Genomic DNA, 23,294 nt, shown 5'->3' with positions numbered 1-23,294 from the left:
TTTCATTAAGTATGGGTCTTTTGATTGGGGTCAATGTGTCTTTTGTCCACACCTTACCCACAATGCATTGTCTTAAGTACTACCCAGTTTGGTTTTTGAGAGTAGAACTGAGACTTCAAACACACTCGTGAAGCAATGGGAGTGGAGAACCAGTATGGCTTCTTTCCCTAACCATTTAGTTGTCTTGTTCACATGGAGTTTTTAAAAAACATTTTAGCCACTTGCCTTTAAAGAAAACTTCCCAAAATATTCAACTAGAGAAACAACCTTTTTCTTTCCACAAACATATTTCATTGGTTTGTGTAATTTATTATTATGCCGAGTATAAAGCAATTTGGCAACAAACATGAGTACTCGTGGTAAGCGGAAAGGTGAAAGCAGAAAGGTGCACAACATATTGGAAAAGTAGCTCACTGACAGAGTTCAGCATGCAGGGTGTTGTGCTTATTTTATGAACATCTGACAAGTCTTGGTCTGACCAGGATAAAAGTTACAACTGTATCTAGTATATATAGCTCACTTAGGAGTATTTATCCTAAGAGATTCTTGAGTATGTTCTAAATTCCTAGGTTCTTATAGCACTTACAATCAATTTCTTCAGAAAAAAAAATCACTTAGCCAAACATTTAATCCAGGCAATCGGACCAACTTCGAACTTTCTGTGCTCCCCGCGCGGCACCAGCTCTCACACGGAGGAGACTCCTGCCTTCGAGCAAGGCTTCCTTCTGCTTCCACTTATCGAAGCTGTTCTCTGATTTTTTTACTTCAAGTGGGTGTTTTTAGAGTCAATACTTTTTGCACAGGAAATCTTGGCTTTTTGGAGTTGAGGTTTCAAATAAATACAGAATATTTTCCAGTACATATGAGTGTGAAAATATGATTGGGCTTTTTTTTTTCAGTAAAAGATGATACCAGTATAAAAAAATCTTTGTAGCTCAGCTTGAATTTTCTTCAGTTGCCCTCTCTGCTTAAAGAGGAATCAGCCTGCCTTGCCATTGTGCCTCTGCACCTATTCGGAAGATCTGAGCTGCTTTCTATAGACCTTTCTCTCCTATGAAATAAATATCTAACAGTATCATAAACTTAAGTCCTAATCCAAACGTCAACCTTCACCCGCCATTTTTTCAAGTTGCTGAGACCATGAATGCCTTCCTCACACGTCCTACATGGATCCATTAACAAACACTCTTATATCTAGAATCTAGCTGCTTTTCACCACGACCATGACTACAGCATGATCAAGGCCAATGTCATTTCTCACCTAACTAGTTTCTCTGCTGTGGCCTTGACCCTTTCAGTCTAGTCTCAAAATAACAGCTGGAGAAATGTTATTAAAATGTAAATCAGATCATGTCACTCCACCACTCAAAACCCCTGAAGGCTTATAAGGCCCCACAAGAACTGATCTTTATTTGCTTTTCCCTTTCTGTCTTTAGCCCCCTTTTTCCTCCTTGCATTTCCATCTAATCTCAGGGACTTTGCCTGTGCTGTTCCTTTTGCCTGGAACATACTATTTCCTCAGTTACAGGCAGTGTTTTCTCCTTCATGCCTTCTCAGGTCTCTGCTGGAATATCACTTAGGGGGAGCTTACCCATCTCACCCCTGCCCCCCACCTACCCTCTGGACTTTCTTACTCCTTATCCTGCTTTATTTTCCTTCATAGCTCTGGCCATTGTCTCCATACCATAGACTCATTTGTCTTCCTTCCTCCACAGGAGGGCAATGTTTTTTTCACTGCTGCGTCCCCAATGTCAAGAACAGGCCAGGCCCAACATTTAATAAGTGCTCAATAGGTACCTGTTTTACTGAGGTCTTATGTTAATGAATCAATAAATTCTAATCTGGGTGATGAATATGTATAACCTTCAATGCTGTACTCCTCAAGTCTTTTACAGCTTAGTTCTAAGAAAAGCTGAGAAAGTGATCTTTGGACACAGAGACTGAGAAAATGTGATTTTGTGATAGTCAAAAAGGTCTGGGATTCCAAGTGTTATTTTTAGAGTCACTTTTCAGGATATAATGGGGCTGTTGCTGAGAAGCCATGACAAGACCAGAGGTTTTAACCGTAGTGTCTTGGCCTCTTTCCAATTTAGATCATTATTTTCTGCTTACCTAAATTCTTCCTGTCACTTCAGTTAGGAAATTTAGCTCTCATTTCCTCTCCTTAAAAACCCTCTGGTAAAGGAATTGCTAACAAATCGCTGGCACTTTTTCCTCAAGCACAGTGCGCCTGTGCGTAAAAGGTGAGTCTCATGTCACGTGGCTTAAAACACCTCTGAATAAAAGCAGCCACATGACAAAGGCATTTTCCAGTTTTCTTCTAAGCTCTGTAATAAAGTTGTTTTTTTATTCTGAACCATGCTGGTCTCTTTGCCCACTGTTACCATAAACTGTACAAATAATAGCGAACATGATAGCTTTCTTTAGTTAGAAAAGCAGCTCAGTTCCTCTCATGTATTTGTTGTCTGCAAATGCAGCTCACCCTGGGAGGTCGGTCTCTGGGGAGCTGAAGGGAGTTCGGATGTCTTTCATTAAGTTACAGCTGCTGCTGCACAGCAAACTGGAATCACAGTCACTGTGCCTGAGATTGAAATGCAACGCTCATTTAAAATATTCACAAATAAGTCTGTTATTTTATACCAAGTTGAATTTTCCTTTGATTACAAAAATAAGCTGCTATTATGAGGATCAAAATGCAAAGATATGAATTGAGTTTAGACAATTTCCAGACCCTTCATTATATTCTCCGCAGGTTGTAAATGTTTGGTGAACTCTGTAATTATGCTTTGTGACCATGTAAGTCATCACATAAGTACATAAGTAACTAGTACGTTGAGTTACGTTGAGTGGAAGGCTTACTATAATGGTTCTTGGAGAAGGGATTTATTCTTTGTTTTGTTGAAAAAAAGCCAAGTTCACTATTTACTCAGTCCCTCCTACCGGCTTTACTGACGGCCCTGCAGAACCTTCTTCCCTCAACTAGTTTCTCTGCCCATAGTCAAGCTTGGAGCTACTCAAAGGGATCAGACCAGAGGCCTCACCGGGAGCTTCTTAAAAGGGCAAAAATTGGGACAACTGTAAGAGCATAATCAATAAAATGTATTAAATAAATGCAACTTATCTCTGCTGGCACTTTTGAAGAATCTGAAATTCCAGGGTGGAGCCCAGGAATGTTTTAACTAGCAGGTGACTCACCCAGGTAATTCTGGTGCTGGTGAAGTTTGGGTCCCATGGGCTTAGTATACAGATGGATTTAGTCTAGAAGTCGCAACAATTTTGAACCCAAACAAATTTTTACCAAATTGATCGACTGAAGCATATAGGTAACTGTCTACATCTATCTATTTTACCAGTTTAGCGAATGATTAAAATTCACTAAGTAAAAACACAAAGAACACAATTTAAAAGAATGTTTCCATGACCCCAGAAAGAGATTTGTTTCAAAGCACCCCCTGTTAAAATGTTATTTCTTGAAATGCAGCTTTAATTGTATTACATGTGCCAGTGCTTCTCAAAGCGTGATACCTGGGAACTAAACTAGAGATGCACATTCTCAGGTCCTGCTCCAGCCCCACTGAATCAGTAACCCAGGTTTTAACTAGCCATGCGGGTGATTCTGAGGCACACTCGAGTGTGAGAACCACTACCCTGTGGAAAAACTCAGTGATGGGCATTTATATCCCGCTCCTCTGGCAGAAGCCTTGAGGAATTTACGTTAACTTTCCTGTCTGCTGCCCAGGCTCCTGAGCCAGTGCCTGCCGAACGCTGAACAGCTAAACTGTAAATCCGCCATGCCTCTCTGTCACCCGAGCCTCAGCAGAATCACGCACGGGTTTTGGGAGGCTCAAGTCTGGGATGGTATACATGTGTCATTTTCTTTTTTCATATTTCTAAGTCTGAAAGTTGGCATTTTCTTGTTTTATTTTGTTTTTCTTTAAGGCTCTGTTTTGTGTGAAACAAATGAGGGAGGGGCTGTAAATCACTTTCTTTCTTCAGGACAGAGCTGTGAATCGGAGAAGATGAGCGTGCTCACAAGCTTTCAGTGCCCCTGCCCATTCAGTGATTCCTTGATAAATAAAGATAACGGGGCTCACTTGTTTCATTGCTGGGCTGGACATGGAACCCCTCACTCTCCCTGCCTTGGGAGGGCTGCGTTCCCCAGTGAGTCTGCAGAGTGGGTGCAACTGGTCTCCTGGGGCCTCCCACAACTGCCTTTCATGTCTCTTGTCCCCTTGGCTGTCATTCTGCTCCTGCAATGCCATCTGTCCCAGAATCCAGCACTTCAGTGACTCATCCACAGTGGCACTCTCTGAATTTTGAAATCTTGTCTTTATTTCAGTATCACCAAAAGCAGTAGTTCCTTGAGACCAGAAGTTGTGAACTCAGGTGCCTGCAGGAGCCAGGGAGATGACATGAATAATGCAAAAGTGTCAGGCGAAGACAAAGAGACTGTAGACTGTGTAGACTATAGTGAATAGAGCGTACGTGCCCGTGTACATAATCATGGGTGGGGTGGAGGGGCACAGCATCCACTTGCTTCTGGCCAGTTTCCATTCAACTCTGAATGTGGGCCTGAGGTTGCTGAATTGTTGGTGTTGGCAGTGCTTTTTCCATGAGGTACTGGATCTACGGATTTTTTTTGCATGAAATCTCCTGATGTTAAAATGTTGACATATATTCATTCTTTAAATACTGTGTGTGCCAGATGACACACAGGTCCGTGGATCATGTGGAACCTTAGCTCTAGACATCAGCCAGCACACATGAGAGCATGGACCCATTTATGCTAAGGCAAATGCTAACATTTACTTAATGTTTCACCTCATTGACATTTTAAATAAGGTGCTCTTTTTCTTTCTTTTTTACTTCATTCAGCTCTTCATCCAAGAATTATTTTTTGATGAATCCTAAACTTGGACAAGTCATTTTCTCTACACGGGCCTTTTCTCCTCCTTTGTAAGAGAAGGGTGTGTACCAAGTGACCTTTGATGTTACTTTCTCTTACGAGACTTAAAAAATCTTTTTGTAAAAAAAAGAAAAAGAAGTGCTGAATACCAAGGAGGGCACAGGTGGCTTACTTTGACAAAACACTTCATAGGAGTCCTAGGTTAGCCTACTATGAGTAACATCACCCTCCCTAAGGCCAGTCTTCCAGCTACTGGGGCAGGAGAGAAGTACTTCCATCAAAGAAGCAGGACACTGTACCAAGGAGAGACAGGGCCTGCTGGTCACATTATGGTGATGTCTGTGTGCACCATCCACCCTAAGAGAGAATGCTCTGCAGGTGGGAGTTGGGACACACGCAGAGGTTCAGAAAATGTTGGACCCACAGTGCTGGGTCCAGTGAAAAGACTAGAGTCAACACTTTTTGTTGGGAAATTGGAAAATTAGGCTAAGGCTGTGGCCTGGCTTGAGTGCTAAGCTGCGGCACTTGTGGAATCTGCCCTGAAGATCCTAGGGAGGTAACAGAGATCATGATCTGTGGTGTGGAAGGGATGCACTAGGATCTTTACATTACATTCCAGGAAGATTGACTTATGGTAATGACCCTTGGCTGAGAGCACTGTTCTCAAAGTGTGGTTTGGACCAGCAGCTTCATCATTGCCTGGGACTTGGTAGAAAGGCAGGATCTCAGGCTCCATCATGGACCTGCTGAATCTGAATCTGCACTTGAACAAGGTCCCTAGGTACTTTTTTTGCCCATTAAAGTTTGAGAGGTACTGAGATAGAATACAAGAAAAGCAGTTGTTCTTGGCTTCAAACCAAGGAGGAAGACCTGAGAGCCTTGTAACGTGGAATCAAGAGAGTTTGTGTCTGGGTGCAGCTACAGGAGAAGTTAGGGTAGAAACCAGGTTTTCAGTTCCATTACCCAGGAATATGATGGTAGGGTTACAAGACATCGAGGACCTGGTTACTGTGGGAGAAGAGGGGAAGGGACAATGAATCTGTTTGAAGATATTCTAGGAGGAATGTGTGCGTCACAGGACCTGCTGTGAACCGCCCAGTGCCAAGGAGATCACATGCTGCTTGGGCCCTCAGGGCTTGTCTGTGGGCGGGCCCTGGTCTCCCTGTCCCTGTGTTCTGCATCTCTAGCCCCTTAACATTCTGAAAACAGCTGTCTTTGTTTTCCTTTGAGACACGCTACTTTCTTAAGTATCCAAATGTAGATATATACTGTTGTTTTTCTTCGCACTGGACTTACTTAAAAGTAGAACTCCTTGTCAAAATGCACGTTTAAGAAACTGGAGCTGCTTTCAGGGAGTTCCGTCATCTGCCCCAGCGAGGTTTCCTTGGAACAGTGAGAGGAATGGAGTGAGAAGGAAGCCTGGTGTTGTGGCCTAGGCCCTGGCCTGCAGCAACGCTGAGCATCCTGACAAAGCCACTGTTAGCGTTTGCACAGACCGTGCATTTTACACTGTTCACTGGTGTGTTCTGAGTGCAAAAAGAGCATCACTCACGGTGGAGCACATCTCTCCTCTATGTTCCAGTGGAAAGTACAGGAGAGTAGAAAGAAGAAAATTAACCATTTTAAAATGAACAATTCAGTGCTATTTGGCAAATCACATTGTTGTACAATCACCACCTCTGCCCGGTTCTAAAACATGCTCCCTGCCTAAAGGAGACCCTGCACCTGCCCAGCTCCCTCAGTCCCCAAACCACCTCAGTTTTTCCTTTTCACCCACACACAATTCCTTTGTGTTACCAGCTCCTGTTTCTTTAGAAATCTCCCAGCCTCCTAGGCACTCTGTTCTCCATGCTGTGGTCTGCACCCGGGACATGTTTCCGTTGCTAGGGTCTCGCTCATTGTTGTGTTTCTCATGAACTTGACAGGTTTCCTGTGGAGAGACCCTCAGCTCTAAGCTCATCCCAGAGCAACTTATTTTGCCCTAATTGCAAGTGTTATCAAATGACTCCACCAAGGGAATGCAAATTGAACTGCTCTAATTGCACCAGAAGCATAATGAAGTGTGTGTTTCACCTTTTGGCCCCTGGGAGAGAGAAATGTCACTCACTAGCTTTAGTGTCACTAGAAAAATATTCCATTTACCATGAAGTTCCAATTTATACTGGTAGCAAAAACTGCCATTTTGAGCATAATATATGTATCACGTAGGCCTGCACATGTTTGTATGTTTTTTAGTCTTTAGGCTATCATTTTAAAAGGGGATCCATGAAGGAGGTGGGTAGGATACCTCACTTGAGATGAGACTGTGTTACCTCTGAGCACTACAATCTGAAGCAAAAAATTTAATAATCTTATAATCAGGGGATGGCAATCTGCAGCCCATGGACCAAACAGCCCTCAGCCTGACTCTGTATGGCCAATGAGCTAGGAATGGCTTTTATATTTTAAAGGGTTGTGGAAACAAAACAAGGTGTAAAAACTGTACAAAAAGGAGCCACGTGTGGCCTCCAAAGCCTAACATATTTGTTCCCTGACCAAACCTTTACAGAAAAGGTTTGCTGACCCCAATAATCATAATGGCAAGAGCAGCTGCAGTGCATTTTTTTTTAGTTCATATTGAGTACTAGACCCTGTTCAGGCCACTTGGCCTGTGTTATCTCATTTAATTCTCACAACAATTTTATGGGATAGGTATGATTATCCTCATTTTGCAGAGGAAGAAAGAGGCCCAGAGAGATTGCATAACTTGTCCGTGGTCACACAGCCAGTAGGTGTCAGAGCTGGTGATTTGAACCCCGGACTATCAGGAGATCCACTCCAGATCCTGAATTCTACCACCACCCTATGCTACAGCTCTCAGGTTGAGAGACAACCACTTCCACCTGTAACATTGCATGATTTGACTGTACCTTTTAAGGTAAATGTTTAATATCGTTACCTGTGGGAGGTATAATACTTGGGAAGAACAGCACTTCCAAAATTGGTGGCCAGCAAAATGGATTCCTCAGAAAAGTCTGCATTTAAAGGCGTTCCTTGTTCAAGTGAACATGAGAGTCTTGCTGGACAGGTTTCTCTAAGGCAGCTCCCTGGGAAATATTACTCTTCATGTCTATCTCAGCAGGGGGTGGGAAGAGGGCTAGTCAGTGATTTCTCAAGCTTTTATTCATTTTTATTTTGGCCTGTTGAAGGGGCACAAGTGAAAATCTTTCAGAATGAATGTTTTACAGGACAAAGTCAGCAAATGACATTGTAGAGGAATCATATTCACCCCAGTATTTTTCCAGAAGTAGAAAACAATAAAAGCCAGACATTCATTTATTTGTCTTTCCCATAAATATTCCTTTTATTGTCTCTGTTTCTCTGATGCCATATTTATTTCCTCCCTTACCCTTCCCTTTTTCTGGGTGGGGTGAGGGGGGCACAGGAAGGTGGGGGTACTTTTCCATAAATGATAGAATGTTAGGTAGTAAAACAAACCCAGTGACTTAGATTCTTTTTTATACCTCTTATATTAAGTCCTGCTTAGTTTATAGGATTACATATAGATTTGATGTGCCTGAGATAATAAATAGGTTGATGCTACCTGGGCAGGAGTTGGCTTCTTGATTGATTATATCTATCACAGCACCTCTGCAGGTCATGTCTGTCTGCATGTTGAAGTGCTGTTCATTTTGGCATGACTTAATTTGCCAGCGTTGTCAGGAGGATTGTGACCTCAGGGATTATAAGCACAAGCATCAGCCAAAGATTCAATTCATCAGCTCTTCACCAAGATTTTGCACATTTGGCAGCTGAGACCAAAAATGTACTCTCCCAAAACTGGTGATTTCTGACTGGCAGAGGACGATGCTCTTGTTTTCCTCAAAATCTCAAAAGGTCTTCAGTGGTTTTAGAGTTTTCCAACTGATGTTAAGGAAGTGTTACATTAAATAAACCAAATACCTCATTTTCTTTTTGAGTGATTTCTGAGGTTTGTAGGCACAGAGCTGCTCTGTGACCTCTGAGGCACTGAAGAATATCACGTGTTGTTTATTTAAAGTCAGTGGGCACGAGTGAACATAGGCAGGAATGTATTCTGAATGTACACATGTAAGTATGATTTCTTTGTCTGGGTCTGCCATATAAACTGACAACAGATAAGAGAAAGGCATACAAATTTATTATTTTATTAATTTAATTTATTAAATTTTTAATTTTACATGCCCAGGGGCATCACAGAAAGAAGTGAATCCCCAAAGGAACAATGAGATTTGAGAGTTCATGTAGCATCTTAACACGGAAAGAGAGGGGCAATAGGCCAGTTAGGAGAGAGCAAATTGTCTTTAGGAAAGATTAACGAGCCTTTAGGAGAAGACATGGGAGATACAGTTTTGAGTCATTTTCTGTTTGGGTGTGCTGCCAACTTCTCATTTCCCAGAGAAGATTAAAGTTGATCCTGGGGGGAAGGTTGGTCCTGGGAAGGGGATTTAAGATAATTGAGTTCTTCTGGGAGACTCTGCTTTTAGGCCAATAATGGATTTCAGGAATTGAGAGGGCTTCAGCTGAAACTGGCGTCTTCTGGGGTTGCATATCCTGGTTCCCTTCAACAGTACGCTTAGTGGAGTAGGCAGCTGGAATGAGATGTGGTTATTTGGGACGAGATCCTATGGGTCCAGTAGGACTTGGTTATAGAGCATCTACAGAATCTGGCTTAGGCAATACAAAAATTGCCTCTTAGGAATGGTAATGAACAGAAACCCATCTGGTGTGGGAATGTGACCCTCCAGCTTCTGAATGATGACCAACAACAGCAGTGTCCTCTCCTTTCTTGTGACTATTTAAGGGTCCTTTTTGACCTGACTACTCAGCGTTGTCAGGATAACCAGCCAGGCTGACAGATTGTTTTGACTACGTGTGAGTGACTAAACTAGTTTTGACTGGGGAAGTATAAATATTGTCCAGGCCTATCCAAATCTATCTTTGCAACACAGCCTCACATACTCATATGTGGCAGCTTATTTCCTGCCCAAATACTCATTTGCCATGCTCTCTGAAGGTGATTTAAGAAATCAGATGACACTTACTATATTCCTTCTGTAACCTTCTTCAACTTTACTCTGTGCACAGAGAACAGCAGATGCCAAGTCTGTGTTTTCTGGAAGATACTCAGGCTATGTCCAGGAAAAAAAGCTCCAGTTGCCCTCTTTTGGATTTGAGAGCTTTATGAAAATTGTTACTGACATCCCAAGAGCTTTTGAAATTACTACTGGCTTGTCTCTACTGATTTTCCTCCCCCACCCCACATCCCCATTGTTTCTGGCCACCAGTTTCAATAGTTTGCTGTTGGCCATAATCATCGGCTCCTTAGTTAAACCTTTCATCCTGGGTTTCACAACTGGTCTGCCTGGGACTACAAGCCTAGCTCCTTCATTATGCATGAAATTATTCTTCACCTTACCTTGCATGCTTCCCTTTTGCAATGGTAGTTATGGCGACTTGCAGGTTTCTTTGCCTGATATGTTCTCACTGTCAATGCTGACATTGTCTGCCTGTTTGCCTTCAGCCCTGTGGCCATGGGGGAGTTTGCCACACTGACATCAAGGCCTTGTGAGACTGACACTTAGCACATCCTACCTGCACTTCTGTCTCTCTCCTTAGTAGAGCCAAGAGAAGACAGTAGTTGAAATGAAAGAGATAAGTTTTTATCTTTTCTGATTTACATGATGTAAAAATTGGTCTATGCTCTGCAAATAGACTCTGCTAGGTCTGCTCCCACGTAATTTTAGAATGGATTTGGCATCCTAGATGAGCACATTGGAATGGTAATAAATTTATGGGTTTTTTGGTCAAGTCTTGCCTAAATCACCAGTCTGTCAGCCCTCCTCAGACCTGGGCAGAATGCCATGGGGACCAAGACCTCAGGAACACTGGCACTCAGCCTCCAGTTCCTCCTGCTCCTGTGTGGGCTGCAGCTTTGGTGCTCAGGCCTGGTCCCTGGACCTTTGGTGGGTCAGCAGTGTCCTGATCATGCATCCTAGTTCTGGGAAATGGACCTCTGTCTTGTTGCTGTACCAAATTTTCTAGTAAGTGGTCTCCCAGGAAGCCCAGCCTTCCTGAACAGGCCTGTCCTGGTTTTGCACTTACCTCCTTTAGGAGCAGGGGGCGCTGTTCCTCTAACAGGCTTCTGCAGGACTGGCTCCTGCTGCCAGACCCTGAAACATCACTAGCTCCTGGATTTTAGCCAACATCCCAATGGCTGCCTGCATTGCTCTTATAATACATGTGACCATCTTTAAAATATGTTAGCATATACTATGATGTGTGTGTGTGAATTTAAATTTTAATCCAAAACGTAGGAATGAGAATTCAAAATTTGAAGTGTCTCAATTGGTAGTACTCACCCTAAGGGGGTAGTTAGTTAGCTTTTAAAAGCTTGAATCAAAAAACAATAGCCCACTCATTATATATAAATTATGCCTCAATAACATTGATTAAAAACAAAACCAAAGAAATCTTTTCTCCTGTGGCCACTGCCAGGCACTCTTCAGCTCTTCAGTTATCTTTATCTCTGATTAGCACCTGATGCTCTGATGCTAGCTAGCATACTTCAGTGAATGTTGCGTTGGAGTTAGCTGGAGGGCCTGTTCAATTGTGGATTGCTGAGCCCTACCCACAGAGTGTCTGATTCTGTAGGTTTGGGGTGGGGCCTGAGGATTCACATTCTTACACACTCCTATGGGATATTCATGCTGCTGATCCTGGAAACCACTTGAGAATAGCTGGCATGATGAAGCATAGAACTGCTTTTTCATTGGTGGACATCATAGTGGTATTCAAGATACACGATTTGTCTATAAACAGCAAAGGAGCCCTGCTACCCTTGCTAGAACAGGGCACAAAAAACAAGCCCACGTGCCTAGATGGCATCTCTTGAAAGCTTGTAGAAAAAGGCAGAATCTTCAGTGCAGACACTAGACCTACTGTATCTGAATCTGTACTTTAACAAAATTCCCAAGTGATCCAAATGCACATTAAAGCTTAAAAATACTGGGGTAAACTAAACTTAGTGTATGTGGTCTAGGTCAGAGGTTCTCTGTTATAGAATCACATTAGAATTATCTACAGTGTCTAAAAATTAGGTTGACGGCCCAACCACACTCAGATTTTTAATGGGAATCTCCAGGGGTGGAGTCCAGGCTTCTGGAATGTCTTTTAAACTCCAGAGGGAGTTTCCAGGCTCTGGGAACTACTAATCTAGTCTCTGAGTGCTAGACACAGTTTTCTTTTCACAGTGCACTAGCTGGAAATGTCTTCACCTTGGCCTGCCTTCAAAGTTAAATATTGACAATTTAATGCCAATTAATACCTTACCCTAACTGAACTGAAATGATTTCATACACCTTGCTTCTATAGACTTAAAGAGAAAGCATCTTGGGTTCTACCTACAGTGTCTTTTCTCTGAAATCTGAGTCACTGCCTATAGTTACTCCACTGAATATTGTTCATCTGTAGATTTGTGAAATTTTGCATTTTATATCCAAGTACTCTATAAAGAATCTTGTCTTCTTGCAATGTTAGACACTGGAAATCTTACTTGAAGAGTTTCATAGTTGGTCCCAAGTGCATGGAAATAGATCTTATTTCCCTTGTTGAATGTCCTTTAGTCTTGGCCAGAACTCAGTACAAAGGGATCAAAAGCTGAATTTCAAATGATATAAATTGCTGGCTTATGTTGTTTGAAGTTGAAAACTAGTTAATTGTTAGAGCAATTAGGCACCTTAAGGACAGCCAATTGAAATATGTCCTAACTTTTTCTTAGCCACACTTAATTAAACAAACAAATAAACAAAAATCTTCCATAGAGCAAGGTTTACGCATTCTAGGAACCAAATTTCCTGTGTTCTAAATATTTCAGATGGCCCCATCCATCATTATTTGCACAGCTCAGAGAGGCAAAGTGAAAGTCACTACCTACAGCATCTTGCCTCCTCGTGTTGCCACATACAAGCAGTTGAACTGCAGTTTCCAAAATGTGCAGGTCAGAATTTCCATTCTGGTGAATGCAGATTTGTTCAGCTCAGGTGGGAAGGGATATGACAAAAAGGAAGAGCAAATAAGGAACTGTGGGTCCTTACTAGAAGTTGCATATTCCAACTGAAGACACTGTATGAAACCTTCACCTTCCTTAGAAACCAAACCTGGATCTTTCTAGGTGAGCAATGGAAGGAGATGCTCCAAGTTGGGAGGCGCTCGCTCTCCTAGACTTGTGCTTCTCAAACAGAATGTGCACTTGCGTCATCAGCCATCTTATTAAATGCACCTTCTGACCCAGCGGGTCTGGGATATGACCTGAGATTCTGCATTTCTAACCAGCTGCTAGGTCATGTTGATGCTCTCGGTGTAGGAGCCACCCCTTTGAGTTACATGGATTTAGAGCAGAGCTTCTTAAGAGCAAGTTTACAGAAGAATCACTTGGAAAGTTCATTGAAACACAGATTTCTGTTCCCTAGCCCTAGAGACAGATTTAATAGATGGAGCCTGATAATTTGCATTTTTATAATTCCCAGGTGATTCCGATGCTTCTGGTCCTGTAAGTAGCAGGTATCTAGTTAACTTTTGAGCAGACTTAGTTAAGATGCTTCCACTGAAAACAAAGAGCCAGACATTGGAAGGTTAGGGAGGATGCTACTAAGTTTTCCCCTTGGAGAAATTTACATAGCAAACTTGGAGAGTGTCACAGGGCCAGTGTCATTTTTGCTTTGACGATATGCTATTTTGACTAAAGGCTGAAAAAGAATGCTTCTGGAACACAATCTAGAGATCAGATTGAGTTGAAGGAACAATTCTGCCTGAGATGGTGCTGACTGTATAATAATGATAATAATAGTTATTTTAAAAGGACAAATCTCTGTGCACAGAAACAGGCTGGAAGGACAAACAGCAAAGTGTTGTCAGTGGCTGTCTCTTAATATCAGTACAGCAGGAGCTTTAATAACAGGACGTTTTGTTCAGTGTCGTTGTGTTGTAATGTTGATGAGATGTCGTAGGAACTTAACTCTGGTTTGTCTCAGTTAACCTGTGGTAACACTGTTTTCATTATGCGTTGTTTGACTTGAAGTCACAGAACCTATCCACCATGTTAAGCGAGGACTTCCTGCAATGGGATTTGGGGTGACATTTACTTTTTGCTTTATGCTTTTTTGCTTTACATTTTTCTACATAGGAATTTAAATATTGCTTTTAAAACCTTAAAAAAACTAACAAATGTTTTTAAGAGAAAAAGTGAGATATCTACTATGTGTAAATTTATATATTTTTCAGTTTAGTTTTGTTGTATCTCTATATATACTTTTTTAATGGGATGGGATTCTTTTTTGTCTATGACAGTCCTAGTGTTGTGAGGGCAAAGGACATGGGTACATCTGAGGCCCAGCCATTTGCATGGGACATGGACCCTTCCTGCATGATGATGAGAAAGTTTAAGAGTCCAGGAGGAGAATTCGAAGTTTCCCAGGAAAAATTAGGACACCCAAAGGACCCGGCACAAGCCCCAAACAGTCCTTTAAAGGACCGTTTTTCCTTCTCCTTAGAAGGGCTGAAATGAGCTTTAAGTTCATTTAAACAAAATTAGGTAAGATTAAAAGAAGAGACCAGTAACAATTACAAATTCGAAACTACCAGTGTGGACTCCTGAACTGAGTCACTCCTGTGGGCCGGTCCCCAGGGTCCTGCTGCATGTGCCCACTTAGTGTGGTGCACCAGAGGCAGGGGTACCAGGCAGCCTGAATCACACTGGGGGTGTGTCACCATGGGGCCCGTGTATCTAAGTCACACTGTTTCTATTAATCTGGAAACATTCAATGAAGTTGATAAGCGTCTAAGTTTACTCCTGGCATAACTTTCCAACTAAACTCTCAGGCTTTGCTGACACCTGCTGGTATTTCATTTATTTTTATATTGAAAACAAAACAAAGCAAAAAAAGCAAAATGCTGACCATATTTTCTATAGGCATTTGGCCTTACTGTGCTAAGTATACATTACCTGAAAGATAACAGAAGAAGAGGTCTGATAGGACTTTTTCACCTCACAGAGGGAGACATGTGAACAGTGGGAGTGAAAATATCCCCAGTGTGAAGGGCAGACTATAGTGTTCTTACTGTCTCTGGGCTCTGAGCCAGCAGCTCTGTGACCTTGGACCAAGCCCCTGACCTCACTGTCATCATCACAAGGAGAACAAAGCAGCGAGCGAGCTCCCAGGGCACATGAGGATATGTGGGGATTCCTGTGGCCTTTCTTGTTAACTGGAACTGGGGTGCTGTCCCTGGAGTGAGGACCTCTCAGGTCGTTGTCAGGGACCTTTCCATCACAATAAACAAGATTCCTCACCAGCACTGTCTTTTCAAAAGATGGATGGAATCTGTTGAAGCCTTCTCAAACCTCAGCATCTCTGTAATCTATTTCTACAAACAGGTGAATTAGAACAATCAGAGAAAGCCAGTGAACAGTCTCAGAAATTGTCCACTTTTCTGTCCTAGGAAACCATGGGCTTTGTTTTGTGTTTTGGAACACGTACCAAGCCTTCAGGTTCAGAAAATGCTTCCCAGTTAATGCCAAACAAATTATTTGTGCTTTTTCTGTCTCCTCTTGGGAAACTCTGTGTGAGCCTGTGGTTTGTTAGGCCAGTAACAGGATATTTGATAGTCCCGCAGGAGTTACAGTCCCATATTTAGCCTGACCGAGGAAGTGAAGTCTGATGATGAAAATAATTGAGGCATTCTTCTCCTCCCCCAGAATCCTGACAACACTTATCATGCTTGCTGAGGCTTTCATTGCTATTTACAGTTCTCAGAAAATGGCCTTTTGTAGTTGTGAGAGGAAATTTACCTTCTACAGCTCCTAAGTCCTCCCTCAGAAAGCCATTAGGTGCCACTGGAGCACAAAGAGAAAAGCACAAAATCTGTTAGATTCACATCCATTGGGATAGCTACTATAAAGAAAAAAAGACCAAAGTTACAAGTGTTGGAGGGGATGTGGAGAAATTGGAAACCCAGCACACCATTGGTGGAATTGTAAAATTATAGAGCCATCACGGTGAACAGTATGGTGATTCTTTAAAAAGTTGAAATTAGAATTGCCATATAATCCAGCAAGTCCATTTCTGGATATAGATCCAAAAGAGTTGAAAGCAAGAACTTTTTCATTAATTGAAAGCGAGAGACATTTGTGCACCTGTGTGCACATTCACACAGCATTGTTTGCAGGGACCAGCAGGTGGAAGCTCCCACAGGTGAGTGATAAACTAAGTGTGCCTTACACATACAATGGGATAACATTCAGCCTTTACCAGGAAGGAAAGTCTTGCACAAGCTACATGAATGAACCTTGGGAACATTATACCTATCCCAAAATGTCAGATACTATGATTCCTCTTATATGAGGCAAATTCACAGAGACAGAAAGTAGAGCGGTGGTTACCAGGGACTAGGAGGAGGGGAAAATGGGCCATTGGTGTTTAGTGAGTACAGAGGAACAGAGTATCTGTTTTGCAAGATGAAGAGAGTTCTGGAGGTAGAGGGTGGTGATGACCACGCAACAGAGTATATGGCACTAATGCCACTGAATTGTTCACTCAGAAAAGGTTGAAATGATAAATTTTATGTTACATACATTTTACCACAATTAAAATGAAAACTTCACAGATCCATTTATAGAACTCAGCCATGGCCCCTGGCCCTTGCAGTGACTGAATCATTTGACATAGTCAAAACTGGTAGCACCATGCAGTGCTATCCAATGGGACCTTCTGTGATGATGGAAATGTTCTGTATTTGCACTGTCCAGTATGGTAGGCACTAGCCCGGTGTGGGCTTTGAGGACTGCAAATACGACTAGTGCCATGGAGGCACTGAATTTTATTTTTATTCAGCTCAGGTTTGTATAGCCAACCTGTGGCTAGTGGCTACCGTACTTGGAGAGTACAGGTAAAGTGTACATCCATATTACTGCCTCCTCCAAAATATCTTCCTCCCCAGCACAAAGCTTCAGCAAACTGCACAGGTAAGGTACTGGCTTGCCTGGGGGCCCCAGTTCTGTTTTAACCTCCAGAATTAATTTTGCACAAAGCTCTTTGGCAATAGTGCAGCTCTTTGTTTTAGCATTGTGGCTTGGCATTCATTGGCACAGTCATTGGACCCAAGGACAGAGTTGGCTTCAATTCGCAGGCCCGCCTTTTCTGTTAACATGCCCTTTAGAGACCCAGATTCCTTTACCGCCCTGCACAGTCTTCCTCCACGTTTCCTTGTAGATCCAGGGGGTGATGTTATGAACTGAAACTGAGGTCCAAGTCCTTATACAGAAATTATGTGAGCACATTGCTGCTTCCTCTGGGTACCCTGGCACTCAGTTTTACCTTTTAAGGCTGTGCTGGGAAACACAGATAGGTAAGATATGTAAGAAACTCTTAGAATGAAATACTGTCACACAATAGAATTGATAAACACATAAGGCATTCATCATCTAAAATGGGAATAGCTAAATATGTCACCTTGTATTGTATAATGTTGCTTAGAAATGATTAAGGTTTCCAGTGATTGAAAATGAGGTTGTATTTAAGCAGGCTGCAAATAGAAGGTGTAACAAGTCACTCAGTGGGCAGCATTCCTTTCTGACAACCCACTGTTTAATAACACTATGGATGCCACATTTATCTTCATGGAAAGAGTGAAAGCTGTTTATTAAAGGGTAAAAAATGAGCACGCAGAATGAAGAGGGCTGTGTGGCAGGAGGGGATGAAAGAACAGTTTAAGATATTACACATAATGAATACAAGCTATCCAACCAAAACCATGCTTAGCTCCAGCAGATTTACTAACCAAGAACACTTTTTTCTTTTGCAGCAATGGGTAGACGGCCTAAGATCAATCATACACAATTTCAGGGCCAACAACGTCAGTCCGATGACATGCCTCAAGAAACAGTGAGTTTTGTTTGCTTCACCCCTTGTTCTTGGCTGTTATCAGGCAAAGGGTCAGTGTGTAAAATGAGGCTCAGGATGTGGCCAGGCGGTGCCTTGCTTGCCTTTCCCTCCACGCTCCTGGCCTTGGAGAGGAAACTGACCAACGCATACCTATACTCTTCATGATAAACAGATAAACCCAGCATTCATGATTAACCCAGAGCCCCAAAACGGGGGGAGGAGTGGTTGATGGGAGGAACATGCTGGACCCTCAGCCCCCAAGTGTCCTCCAAGTTGTGGACACTGGCTTTTGCATCCCTGGACTGAATCTGCTGATAAATGGCTCCCCGTGAGTGGCCACAGTTGGGCACTATTGTAGCTAGAACCTCTGTTGCATGACAATGAGAAATGGGGAGTGTGGCCGAGAGAAACACTTGCAAAGGCACCCATTGTTAGGGTGAAAAAGAGCTCACCGACCCCAAGGACTGTTCAGCACAGTCAGCTCCAAATGTACTTTTGAAATTCAGACAGCAGGCCTTACCCCAGCTCACTGTATCCAAAATCCAGAGAGGTACTAAGAGCTAGATTTTAACAAATGATTTTTTAGTCTACATATGTCCTATGCATATTTAGACAATACTTAGAGTAAAGAACTATTTGTTGTGTATCTAAAATTCAGATTTAGCCCCGGCTGGTGTGGCCCAGTGGATTGAGTGTTGGCCTTCAACCAAGGTCGCTGGTTCAACTCCAGGTCAGGGCACATGCCTGGGTTGAGGGGCCAAGTCCCCAGTTGGGGATGTACAAGAGCCAACCGATGGATGTTTGGTATCTTTCACACATTGATGTTTCTCTCCCTCTCTTTCCCCCCACCTTCTCCTCTCTCTAAAAGTAAATAATAAAAAAATAAAAAATAATAAAACTCAGATTTAAGTGTAAGTCCCATATTTTTATTTGCTAAATCAGGTAAGCGTAAATTCATCTCGCAGTATGTAATTGTCTCTGGTTTTCAGACTAAATGTTCTTTGAATGTATGAATGATCCTGTGAAGTTTTTTTTTTAATCCTGATTGTAGCTGTCCCTCCTAAGAAACATTAAAACAGTGTTGCTCCTGTTGTTTTCCAGCTGGATGAAATTGGCATTTATGACCAACACCAATGGTAAAATCCCAGTTAGGAGGTGAGTCTCTCATTTCTGTGTGTTCTTCCATACCCCGTTCCGCTCTCGTGATTTCAGAGCAAAGACAAAGCCCTCCACAAGTACTTTAACTAAAAAAAAATTCTGGAAGCTTAGCTTGAATCACTTCCTCGAATGCTGTGTTCAGTTTGTAAGAATCATTAATGGGCATAAAGTTGCATTTTTCCCAGGAATAGATGGCAGCTTCTAGTCTACATTGATAAGTTAAAGAACATCTGAAAATGTAGCACTACTTTTTAAAATCTTCAAATAGGTGGGCTTTTAAGATTTAAATATCTTTTACCCATGTGCCCTCAGCCACCATTGGGTGAAATTAAAGAAGCTTTTACTGTGCACCCAGAGTGGAAGTGTGTGGACTGTATCTAGGAAGGGTGATGCCTCTGGACAATGCATCTCATGCTCGGTGATCTGGTGCCCTGGGCAGGTGGGCTCCTTTGTGTTCTTGCCCCTGGCTCTCTAGGTGAACCATCACACCCTCTTTAGCACTGTCGATTCCTCACCTTGCCCAGGGTAATAGTGACAAGGAAAAAAAATGCCAGTAAAGCAAAAGTGAGGAAGACATGAACCAGATACAGCATCCACAGGTGTCCTTTAATGCTGACGTGCTTACCCTCTGTGCCCTTATGCTTCCCTCTTTCTGCCTCTCCACTCCCTTCAGTGTGCGCTCATCGTCTATGGCTACAGTTGGAAGTTTTTACAATGGTAGTGATGGGCATTCTCTAGTAAACTCTCCAGTATCGTTTTGGTTGGTGTTTGTGTGAGCACTTCGTGGAAATTCCAGAAGTTGCACTGGCCCCCAGAGCATCTGCTGTCCACATGAGGCCTGCAGTGCATTTGGATTCAGGAACCTAAGCTCTCACCCTTAATCCAAAACAGATTCCCAGGTATCAACCTGCTCTTCTAGGGATGTCCAGGCTCAGGTTCATGTTGACTTCTTCTCTGGATACCACTCCGGCACAGAAGCCAACCAACCACCGACAAACAAACCTCAGCAAAACAGGGTAGTCGCTCCCTGCCCAGCATTTGGGTTGGATGTATTCCAGCAGAGGCAGGCCGGTCACACCTGGCCACTTGTGACTCTTCTAGGCTGCCCTGCCTGTCCCACCTCTGATCTGCCCCGAAGCTTCTACTCTGCATCCTAAGAGAGTATCTTCATACTCCCTCAACACCATTCTTTTCAGATGTCACAGAATTATCCTAGAAGTCATCATTTTTCTTAATTCCATGTATTACAATAGTCGTGAACTAAAGTATCCATGTGACCCAACTGAAATATCAATGAGAAAATGAAAAGCATACGAACCATAAAAAAAAGACCACACACAGTGTTCTTTTAATTTAACCTTTTATTGAGGGCATACAGGGTTGTATAAGCATTTGTCGTGGTCCTTATAAATCTATATGTACAATTCTCTCCTTTTTATTTAATAATTTATTAGCAAGTCAATTTTATGCCTCCTGTACAGTTTATTAAAAGCCCCATTGGCATCCTTGGCGGATGGTTGTTGGCAAAGATACTTCACACTGATCCCTGTTTTACTCACAACTTGAGCAATAGCAGAACAATTATTTTAATGTATCCGAACATTCTACAGCTACTTTCAAATATGTAGTGCATTTTTATTTGAAATTAGTATTGAAGTAACAAGTCCAAACTCAGAGGACACAGATAGCAGTGTAAAGAAAAGAAATGTAAGTTGGATCGGTTTGTACATATCTTACTCTCCTGTGTTTTCTTCCCAGATAAGGCTCAGGAAATGGACAAAGTCTAAAACACATAAATTGTGATCAGAGCACTTCTCTACTAGCAGTTCTGGTTTTATTTACACGTATCCTACTAATCACATCACTATAAAATAATCTTGGAAGCTTTTTCTGATGCCAAAGATTTTTATCTAGCATGTTCACGGACAAAATTATTACCCTTTTATTTTTGTAGAAATAGCCTAAATGTTTTGTCATCTTCTGTAGCTCTCTTGGACATGAACTCTTTGGTACCTGCCAGTGTTAACAGGTGTTTGACACAAGACATCTGTGATTCAGGGGCAGTTTATTAGAGTTGATGGAGAATTGATACCACGCCAGAAAACAGCGGCTGAGCTGCCAAGGCCAAGGTGGAAATTGTTCTGAATGTTTTAATGGATATAAAGAGTAAACACTTTTAAAATGTCACTTCATCATTACTGCCCTGGAGTTTTTAAAATGGAAACTGTTAGCATGTTAGTGTGTGTGCACAGTGTTACAGGGGACCTGACTTCATAGTCACTGTAGCATGGGAATGGCCCCTGCTCTTTAGCATCAGTCAGAATTTAATATCCGGGAAGTTTCGGGAATGATGCATGAAGAAAGTCTTACCTTTACCTCTGTGTACACAATCTTACGGAGTCTGCCTTTCTTTCAAAGTTATAACCTTTATCTTCCCACTCACACCAAAGCTTTGGATGAGTCACTTTGATTTTGCCATCTCCCATTCCTTGTTTGCTGGAGTTGGAACCACTGGCTGGACAGTTGGGACGTGGTAGCCAGACAGGAGTTGTGGGCTATGGCTGGAAGGAGCCTGGAAGAGGACCGCTGTGTTAAAGAAGGCTGGGACCTCAGCCATGGTCGGCTGCCCAGCTCCTACATCCTCCACCAGGTCCCAAAGGCCCAGCCTGCCCGTAGCAGGTCTGGTTCAGTCGGGGCTTCACTCCATGAGTCCTCCCTGGCTGTTTCAGAAGATGGTGTTGAACCCGTTGGATAGATTGTACACCCTTGAGGGCAAGCAAAGAGTGAGACTCCCTTAGTTTCTAAGATCATGGGTGTCCTAGTCACCTGTGAGTCCCCCAGGAATGTGGAACTTAACCAGGACTCTGATAGGACTGGGCACCACTTAAGGGTATTTGCTTTTATGCATTTCCTTTGGGGAGGAGGGTGTGTTCTGATTCAGTAAAATCTCACTGAGCACCTGTTAGCTGTGAAGCACTTAGCTATACACTCTGGGCCAGAAGCTGTATATAAAGAGTTGACTCAATCTTAGTCTTTTATAAATATGTTTCCATGAAATGTCTCACAGTGGTGTCTCAAATGCCCCAGCCTGTGATAAGTGTGTTTCTGTCAGGACCCGGTTCAGTGGTATTCTGCCAGGCCTCTCAGGCAACTGGAAACTCAAACAGTTCACCGTCACTCCAAAAGCCCTCTCGCCCCTAACAAATCCGTATTAAGACCTAAGAATGATTCCAAAAGCTGCCAAAGCAAAGGGAATAAAGGAGGAATGGTCCCAAGGGAATGGTCTCCTCACTTCTCTTCTTCCACTTTCCACCCTGGGTTTGGTCTCTAGTGTGGAGTGAGGTGAGCAGGTCTGCATTAAGGTTGCCCAGCTCCAGCCCCCGGTCCCGCCCGACAAGTTGGGCCTGAGAATGAGCGCCACTGGCCATAATGCCACTTCTTCCCCTATTATCTCCTATGTGATCATGTCGCTGGGCCCTGATGTTGCCCTCACTAGTGTGTCCCTGTGTGGATTTCCCTCTGTCCTGGTTCTGGACACCTCACTTTTCTCTCAAGTTCTCTGTCTCCACAAATGCTGGGACCTTCCTAATCCCATAAGATGTTCTTTTCCTACTTCTTATTTCTTGGTGCTTCAACCAGCCCAGGTCAAAAAAGTCTGTTTCTCTACACTACCCCCTTCCTCCCTGCCTCAACCCCTACCAGACACTCAGGTTCTGTTTCTAACAGAAGGGCTCAGCCCCTATGCCTGCTGCATTCATGACCATGTCAGTGAGTTCTCAGCCCCTTTGCCAGGCCTGCCCAAACCTGACAGAAGCTCGAGTTAGCCGAGGTACCCTGAGACTGTTATGCAGAGAGTTTCATCCTGTTTACAGGTGGCGGACATCCCAAATCCTGCTGGGAGTCTGCAGCTCTCCTGTTAACACATGCTTTAAAAAAATAATATATCCGAATAGCTACTTTCCCCCTGTATTACGAAGGTCACATATATTGCTTCTCAACCCAACTGAATTTAAAGTATACAAATTCCATGAACTCCAGAGAAGTGGGGAAATGTGGGAACATCACCCTCTGCACTAGAAACACATTTGCCCTACATGTCTATAGATTTGTTAAAGAGAATTTACAGGCCTGCCTGCATTTGAATAAATGTGTCTCAGGCACTCCTAAAATATACCTTTTGAAGTATTCTTGGACCAAGAAACAGTAAAGCTTTGAATGAACACATAACCATTCATTTACTTAAAGTCAGTTCTCCCCAATCTATTTTGGGAAGT

The 23,294-nt window shown here is 42.7% G+C and overlaps 1 protein-coding gene across 13 annotated transcripts in view; it reads left to right on the top strand.

Moving 5' to 3' along the window:
* The window catches only part of PLCB4 (phospholipase C beta 4), a 394,279-nt gene that overhangs the window by 271,869 nt on the left and 99,116 nt on the right, over window positions 1–23,294 (top strand). For all 13 annotated transcript variants that reach the window (XM_036010096.1, XM_036010097.1, XM_036010098.1 and 10 more), the window contains 2 exons: window positions 17,783–17,862; window positions 18,964–19,017. In XM_036010096.1, coding sequence (XP_035865989.1) covers window positions 17,783–17,862; window positions 18,964–19,017 — 134 coding nt within the window. The remainder of the gene's footprint in view (window positions 1–17,782; window positions 17,863–18,963; window positions 19,018–23,294) is intronic.

This window comes from Phyllostomus discolor, chromosome 9 (assembly GCF_004126475.2).
Source record: "Phyllostomus discolor isolate MPI-MPIP mPhyDis1 chromosome 9, mPhyDis1.pri.v3, whole genome shotgun sequence".
NCBI classification, from domain to species: Eukaryota; Metazoa; Chordata; class Mammalia; order Chiroptera; family Phyllostomidae; genus Phyllostomus; species Phyllostomus discolor.
Note: the sequence above shows the minus strand (reverse complement) of the source record. Positions and strands in the feature narration are given on the sequence as shown.